Raw genomic sequence first — 9295 nt, 5'->3', positions numbered from 1 at the left:
AGTAACCTGAGTTTACATATGCATTTACCATGTGAAACCTGAGTTTACACATGCATTCACAGCAATGTAACTTCTGGTTACACATCCATATTTTTGAGTGTAAACTAAAGTTACACAAGCATTTGACCACTGATCAGACATAAAATAAAAAATTAATGCATTTTTACTTAGAATATAAAATCACACATAAAATAAAAACTGAATGAATGATCGTTGCACATAATCAACGTTGCAGAAACATAAAAAGGTTTGGTCCATGCTAACCGAAATGAAGAAAACTAAAAAAAATAATCCAAGAAAAAGAAGAATCCACACATAAAATCATTACTTGCATAAATGAACTTCTTCAGCTTAGAGCTAGGGGGATGTGTACTTCGGAGGATTCCTGCAACCTGCCCTGTTGTGACCTGCTTCCTTGCAATTGCTGCAATGAACTTTCCTCTTTACCTTCTTTTCATGTTTACTAATAATCCTTTTTCCTGGGGGTCTACCTGGTTGTTTCTTTACAATAGGAGGGTTGATGGTGTTGTCTTCATCAATATCAACAGGCTTGTTGTAGTTGGGAATTGGCTGGATGCAATGCAGATAAGTCTTCCTAAAATAGTCGCTTGTAAAATAAGGTGAAATGAAATCAATAGCCTCACGTTTAATCTTCCGTATGGCTGCAAGAGCATGAGCACACGGAAAACCGTATACACGCCACCTTCAAAAAAACAAAAAAAATCAAAAAATCAGTTAGTTGCATATATAAATCATAAAACACTCAAAATTAGCTAGTTACAGATGCATATACAGGATGTGTATCTTTAAGTTACACTTGCAAAATAGATGTGTAACTAGTATTTACACATCCATATATCTAATGTAACTGGAAGATACACAATCTAAAAAAAATGAACATACATAGAGAAAAAAAAGCATAAGAAACCAAACCTTTGACAGGTGCAAGTCTGTTGTTCGAGGTCCACCATGTGACTCCTTTCGCTAAAAACTTCAAACACCGTAGGACTAGAAACCAATACTTCCCAAGCCAAACCTTCATCTTGAAGAGCCGCAAGCTTTTCCTCATACTCAGGGGTTAATGGAGTCATCATATTAGCGCCAATTTCACGACGCTCTGCCATCAAGCACATTATTTTCTTCCTAATCTGAAAAGGAAAAAAAACTTATGAATACATAAAGTGACAAAACAAGAAATAAAAGACAACAACAAAAAAAAACACACTCAATTAACCTGATCAAGAAGATCAGATGCATGCATCTTCTTTTGAACCAGAACCCATCTATTGACTGATTCTGCTAGAGTACTAGATGTTCGTCCATACAGACAACCTTTGAAATAGGCATTCACATATGCTTCAGGTGGGATAGTCTCGATGTAATCAGCCACCCAATCGCAGTTCAAGTATCTAATCTTCTGTATTGCCTTCGCATGGTTTTCAGGTGAGAGTGCGTATGTCGCCTCTTGGAAAAGGTCCATCACAAGCGTGTACCTAGGATCTGATCCAGTGATGGGCATATTCTGCGTCAAATGATAGTAGCAGAAGCTGTGGAACCCATCTGGATAGACAAGTGAAACACCCTGCAAGAGTCCTTCATGGCGATCCGAAAGGAAGGTGATTGGCCTCCCATCACCAACAACTTCAGTCAAATTCCTTAAAAACCACTCCTAGTTGACGACAGTTTCAGAATCGACTAGTGCCACAACAAGTGGGAAAAATCCTACAAAAAAAATTGTGCAGAATTGAAAAAATAATAAGTTTCACAAAACAGAAAACAATGTGTAAATACAAGTTACACATGCTAAAACAAATGTGTAAATTAAGGTTACATATGTTATTTTCTTAGTTATACACTGAGTAAAGTAATGTGTAACTGAGAGTTACACATGTGTAAGTCTCAGTTATTTGTCAACTGAAGTTGTTCAAAAAACATAAAAAGAAACATACCTTTACCACCATTGATCCAAGTAGCTGCCATCAAGCAACCTCTGAATCTACCAGTAAGGAAAGTAGCATCCAAGTATACCATTGGCCGACAAAACCGGTACCCTTTGATGCATGCAGCAAATGCGATGAAAATCCGTTGGAACTGTTTCTGTGCATGATCAAATTCAAACTATATCACACTACTAGGGTTGGTTTCCCTTATAGCATCAATATACCATACCAAGTGCGAGTAAGACTTCACATCGTCGCCATAAATCATCTCATAAACCTTTTCCCTACCATTATAGGCCTGATAGTACTCCATGGTAATCCCATAGTTTTTCTGGAAATCAGCTGCAATCTGCTTAGGCTTCTTGTAAGGATTTTTCCGAACTTCTTCCTCAATCAAACTAGACGTGAAGCTGGTGGAATATTTTTGATTCAAGTTGCGCCCACCAGCACCACAAATGTGCTCAGGGTTATAAGATCTGACCTGAAGAGGTTCATACAAAATATAAACAAAATCAACCAAAAACAATATGGTGCAAAAAACATCATGTGTAACCCAAAGTTACACATACTGTAACAAAACATAACATATGCTAAGCATAAGATGACAGAACACAGAAAAGCTACCTGAAACATTTCGTTCCTTTCATCAATAGAAGCTGCATGAAATTTCCAGCCACATTTTTCATCTGCACACTTAGCTGTGAACCTAGAAACGCTCATTGTATGTTACAATCATGTTGAAAGCAGTGGGAAGACGATACTTGGTGAAAGCAACCCTGACTTGCTTAACTCCTTCAACAAACACATGACCAACCTCACCAAGAACCTTGGGCCAACCATCCGACAACAAAGGTTTTGCATGTTTGTTTTTGTCTTCCAAATACATTGCAACAGTACGATTGTTTCTCGATGAAGACGTACTAGAACCATTAGAAATAGAAGAATCTGCCCTAGAGCTAGAGGAAGAGGCCTCATGAGTAACATTCTGCAAGAAAATATCAACACTGGTCTTCTTTTTACTATTTGTGATGGATATAAGAGCTTGAAGTGAATAATCACAGTCAAGCGGAAATTCTTTCCCACTTTTTCGGAAGAAGAAACAAATACCAAGTGGAGTAAAGTGCTTCCATTCCTTGCGAACTTGTTCCTTAAACTCATCAAGTTTGATATCAGTATTAACACGCAGGGTAATGAAATCTGAAAAGTAACGAACAACAGCAATGCAACTAACATCATCCATGAAAACCTGGAAACTACAAACATACAATAAGAATATCAAAATAAAAAATCGAACGCAATTCACTCGGGGACGTTGACCCCTCGTGAGAAGTATATTCTATGCGGCAAGCTAAATAATACAATGAGCAATCAACAAACTCAACAAAAAGAAAAACAAGAGATACAATGTGTCCTAAAAGATACAATTGCTATAACTGTTTACAAATACACATGCTACAGGACATATATGTGTAACTTCAAGTTACACATGATACTGTGTAACCTCAACTTACACATTTCATAAAAAAACAGCATCTCTACCTAAATTTGTAGTTGTTCTTCTGAAACAATGTTGTTTCATCATCGTCTTCTCAATATCAACAACAAATTCTCAACAAATTTTAACACAAATGCTAACTATATTCTCAGATCGGACATGCAAGAAAATAAAAAAAAATTGAAAACAAAATTGAAATCAAACAAACAACAAAATTCGTACCTATATTGTTGCTCTTCTTCTTCAGAAACAATGTTGCTTATAATTCCTCCTCTAAGTATCAAATCAAAATCCAAAAAACGAAATCAGTAAGATCCAAATAAAAAAAATCAAAATCAAAAATCAGAAAACAAACGACATTTATACCTAAATTCGTTTTTCTTCTTCTGAAACAAACCTATATTTATTTCCAACCAGTAATCTTCATCTTCTCGGACTCAACAAAATACAAAAACAAACAAAAATTTGAACATCAGTAAAAATCGAAATCAAATCTTCTAAGCTGAATACAAACAAAGGCAACAGAATACGGAATCGAATGAGAACACACCTATTTGTTGTTCTTCAAATCAGCGTCTCCTTCCGTCAGATCTGAAAACTACTGAATCAATTCAACACAACGACCTATATTGTTCTTCGTCTCGTCTTCAATACAGAGACCTGATAATCAATCCAGTTGTTTATTGTTCTTCAATTTAATAATTTTCTGAAGAAATTTACTCTCGAGTTTAGAAGATTTGATATAATGCAGAACAAATCTCCAGAGAGCAGAGAGATGAGAGAGTAAAAAAAGAATCTGATTTGATTTTTTGTTTCTGTTTGTGTATAAAACGACTATAAATAGTGGAGGTTAGTTTTGGTATTTTTTGATTTATTAAAAAGGGTGATGACATCAGCAATCCGGAATAATTCAAACCTGGCCCCAAAAAATAAAAATTCTGGACCTAAAAATATCAAAAAGAGAAAGTATGGAGTTGATAGTGGAGGATCCATTTTGTGGGGCTTGTATTTATTGAACCCATATAGTAGGGGGTTCTAGTATTTTTCACTTTAAAAAAACATTGAAAAACGGTGATTATTTCTGGTACAACACATCAAAAGATTTAAAATCTTAATAAATCCTCTCTTCAATTTTATTACAAATCTGTGCTGATAAGAAATCATAGATCCATCCAACAATTACGGCAGGACCTGCCATGTGATATATCCGACATCACTTTGTTGAGAAATCCAAATAATATAGCATCAAAAGTATTACAAACAAAAAATGATGTGAAATTGGGTGTCGTTATCTTTAATCAACAACTTCCGGCCATCAACATCAGTAACTGCTCATTTCCCAAGAAGGTATTTCTATCTAAAATATAAAGAGCCTTTTTAAGTTGCTAGGATATCTATAGGGTCAGATGAGATGAGCAGACAGTACACAAAAACATTGAAGTTTAAAACTGCTATAATAGAATGGAATAGGCAGTTGAGATTATGCACAAACACATAAAGAAAACAGTACGTAAAATGCACATACTCAATATTTCCTAGCACAACCTCCCCTACGGTTTAATGTGATAAATTACATGTAGATTTCTAAATCAAGGGGAAAATAAATGTTCTATAAATTTTTCCTTAAAAATTAAAATGAAATAAGAATAGCAGGCACAACTAACCTATTTCTGAAAGAAAGTGGGAGAAAAGGATATCAACAAATAAACCATTCCTACTGCAACTCTATCCAATTCCAGAAAATCCGGAGGCCAGTTTTTGGCATCCAGTCTTTCTCTTCCTATGCTATGGGGATATGTCTACATGAAAATTTATTGTAATTTTTCTGAGGCTTGATATAATAATGTAATCTAATATCTGACTACATGAGGAAAAGAAGAGGTAGACGGATCTTGGTGCTGATGAATTTTTGAGTAACATTTGGATCTGTCTTAAAGGAAAGCCTAACTATCTGATAATCAACTTAGACATTTACAATCTTCCCCAAGGACACAAATACGGGGCCTCCCCTAATCTATGTTCCATTCTCTGCAAATTGATAATCAATCTGCAGTAAGGTATCTAACAAACTATGTATTAACCAATCTCAGTGATAGAGGGAAAAGACAGGAATACAGATGGGAACTCATGGAAGTATGTAGTGTACCTCTGACAGGAAAGCCATATCCACTGTTGGGCGGACGACAATAGTTTCAGCCTCATGGTCAAAGGTACCAAATATAACAGTAATCTTGGTGCCGTCTTGGGCGAATCAGGTTCTTAGCACATGCATCATAAGGGAAGTGTGAACATTGTAAAATTAGGATAAGAGAGTGAAAAGGTTTTACAAATTATTGTTGTAATACATTATGTGTTACCCGGGCACTACTTTATGAAATTTAGCTCTACACTTGATGCACCAAATATAACATTCCTCTTCCACTACTTTAGTACAACAGACATTGCAACCAAGATAGTGCCATACACTCTTGAACATTCCATCACGCGTCCTGTATTCATATGTTCATCAAGCAAAAGCCGATAACGATGTTGAAAATTGTATTGCTTCAACTATTATGGAAATGATTATCATTGTAGTAACAATTCCACCCAAATTTTTCTATAAGAGTTCCTAGTTTCTTACAGTGGGTGATGTTTCTTCCCATTTTACTGATAGAGCATCCTTTACGAATTCTTGTGCAAACATGCACGAAAGGTTAGATGTTTTTGCTATGCATTGCTGCAACTGCTAGTGAAGCATAAACAGTTATCACCAACTTTAAAATCCAAAACCCATTATTGTAGAAAAAAAATGCAAGATCCCGTTTATGTAAAACAATCCATGACTAACTAGACCATTAACGTTAAACAGTTAGTCTACACAAAATATACAAATGGTGGATGTTAGGTTACCTTGGTAACTTTTGTGCTGCTGGGAATTATGTTGAATAAACTATAAAGCAACTTCTCCACTTTCTAGTCCTTGCTGGATGGTCCATCAACAGCCTTCTGGGTGGCAGTGATGAAATGGGCGGCATTCCTAAGTCCTTCAATAATTCTGTATTTGCCATTGATAACCTTGGTAAAAGGAGGAAGACAGTTTGCGGTGCAGTTGGCATTAGACACGGTTTCAATGTCTGATTTGAATTCCTTGTTGTTGACTCCCACAACAAACATTAGTATTCGCTTGTACCGTATACCTATCATACGGAAAATATTGATCATTTCATTTGAAAACTATAGTTAAATAAGCATCGGAATTTTACCAAATCAAACCTAAAGTGATAAAAACACAAAGAGAGTGTATGTACACCTTTCATCATCCACCACGTGTACAGAAAGAGACACGTGGAAGGCATGTAAAACAAGATATCAAAACATGATAACAAGCATCTCATCAGAAGATGCCACCGGTCAGCAGATCTGACGGTCAGGGACAGAGGATCACAGAGGTATGATGGCTTAGAGGAGCACCAGATAATACCCCTTGGGTGTTAATACACCCAATCCCGAGGAAGATCCCAGATCAACGGCTGAGAGGAAGTTTGACTGACACAGATGTGACCAGACAAAGAGGCACTTGTCTGACACGAGCAGACATTCATCTACCCGCATTAAATACCAAAGAGATATACACGTGTCAATCAGCTCGTGGAAGAGGCGAGGACAACCCTTCGTATTCAAGCTCAGGCCGCAGCATATGCCGAAGACCTCTGCGTAATGGGCACAAAGCACAAGAAGATAAGATTACAAGGGCACCTCAGAAGTAGGACCCACGTTCCAACCCTATAAATACCCCTCTCCACTAAGAGAGAGGGGGGTCGACCAATCCAGAGCAATTATAAGAGAATATAGGAGAGAGAAATAGGAAGAGTAAGTAATCCCCCTACTTCCGCAGACCTATGTATACTCTAAAGTCATTCGACTATCTTTGTAATCATTCAATACATAGTGAAACACCAGCCTCGTGGATGTAGGCCTTAGTGCCGAACCACGTAAATCTTTGTCTTATTTACATTTCAGCACCTTACATTCAGCGTTGAACTTCATGTGCTTTACATTTGTACTTGATTCTCTGTTTATTCCTTTATACGAACATTATTTATGATAATATTCGACTAGACAATGACAAGCTCGAAGGCTTCGAGTCGACGAATCGATATAATCATCTCCTTTACACATACATCGTACAATTCTAGAATTAGACTGTATGCGAATATTGTTTGTGAACACGTGGATGGCTTCGTGATTTATGTGTTCACAATCTGGCGCTAGAAACAGGGACTTTGTCCCGGTAAAAGATTTATCTTATCCTGTGATTTCACCTTAAACGCGCATTATGGTTGTGCCCTATTCTGGGTTCAGCGTGCTTTCAAAACCTTTTTTATTCTGGGTTCAGCGTGCTTTCAAAACCTTTTTTATTCTGGGTTCATGGTCTTCATTTTCACAAACACCATTTCAAAGCAGACAAATCCACGGCTATCTATCACAGATTTGCACGTGAGGCGTTTTTCTTTTAAAACTAAGACTTAATAATCCAGATTCATGAGTTCTCGCGACGGATCTGCCTTTTCAAGAGTTTTCCTTTTCAAAAGTAGTCTGAAAACAAGGTCCATGATTGTTTATTAGAGGATTTGTATTGCGAAAACTAGACCGATGGAGTCTTTATGTTTCTCTTTTATTAAGGCCCTTGGGCAGCTCATTTCCTTTTATTCCAATAATTTTGCGGATACGAATGGCACTAACCCGATCCTCGTGGATATCTTTGGTTCTCTTTATTTATTCCCCTATACAGAAAAAGACTAAAAATGGAAAAGATACTAGAGGCAGGAAAAACCAAAGCCTCATCAAAGGAGACACCGAGGATTACCCCGGTCATGACCCGAAGCAAACAGAAAGGAGACAAAGCTAAAACAGCTACTCAGAGGCAGGATGCTGCAGAAATCACCTCATCTATGAACACTAACTCCATTGCAGCCGCGACTCTCAAAGAAGCATCCACAAAGAACAACGCAACTGTTGCGGCCCTCCAGGCTACAGAAGCTAACAAGACTTTGGTTTCAAACCAAATCCATCAACAAAGAGAAGGGGTGGCAGAATCTATGACACATCGTCCCGCACATCCACCAGTCTTCGGAATGCCGTCAACCAACGGTCAGAATCAAACCATACCAGTGGTTTTAGTACCGCGGGTGGAAGCTCAACCGAGGGGACCAAACTTGGAGATACCAACAATTGAAGCCGATCCTCTGCCACCCTTAATACATACAGTAGACGAAGGGGGAACTATGGTCGTAGGGGTACAAGCCGAAACTCCCAATCAGGGATCAGACCAGTCCCACCGACTGATGGTAGAGCTCGAAGAATTGAAAAAGAGCCAGCAGTTCTACGCAGATGCCGTAGCTCTTCTGGCCAGGGAGAACCAAGACTTGAAAGATAGGATTGCCCAAAGCACGAAGACTAGCCAACAACTGGACGAAGCAAATTCTAAAGCACCAAAGCCTAATCGAGACCGAAGAATCATCCTAGCAAACGCCGCTAGGGGAAGCAGTGCATCCGATCCGGAATATGCCGCCGAAGACTTAGACTATTATGACAGTGAAGTTCGAAGAAAGAAACGCTCAACTGAGCATGAGAACGTGGGATATTACCGCGCAATGGAGGAGCTACGTGATGAGATGATGGCTGAGATCAGGCAGTTAAAAGCCAGACAAGGCGGAGGAAGGCTTGAAGAGGTGATGAAAGAAGCTAACTCCACGCCCCTAACTCATCGCCTGGCAAATACCCCTATTCCGTTAAAGTGCCCTGTCCCAACTTTTGAATGCTATGACGGATCCAGTGATCCCGCGGCACATATCCAGTATTATAATCGTATCTTAGC

General features: G+C 38.1%; 1 protein-coding gene across 1 annotated transcript; it reads right to left on the bottom strand.

The window, feature by feature from the left end:
* Positions 1–357: 357 nt before the first annotated feature.
* Positions 358–2253, bottom strand: LOC113359865. Its single transcript, XM_026603437.1, has 5 exons — positions 2170–2253; positions 1235–1522; positions 934–1148; positions 683–703; positions 358–595 (listed from the first exon to the last, which is right to left on the bottom strand). The coding sequence occupies exons 1-5, from the start codon at positions 2251–2253 to the stop codon at positions 358–360; spliced, it is 846 nt and encodes a 281-aa protein (XP_026459222.1).
* Positions 2254–9295: the final 7042 nt, after the last annotated feature.

The sequence above is a fragment of the Papaver somniferum genome, chromosome 3 (assembly GCF_003573695.1).
Source record: "Papaver somniferum cultivar HN1 chromosome 3, ASM357369v1, whole genome shotgun sequence".
In the NCBI taxonomy this organism is placed as follows: domain Eukaryota; kingdom Viridiplantae; phylum Streptophyta; class Magnoliopsida; order Ranunculales; family Papaveraceae; genus Papaver; species Papaver somniferum.
Note: the sequence above shows the minus strand (reverse complement) of the source record. Positions and strands in the feature narration are given on the sequence as shown.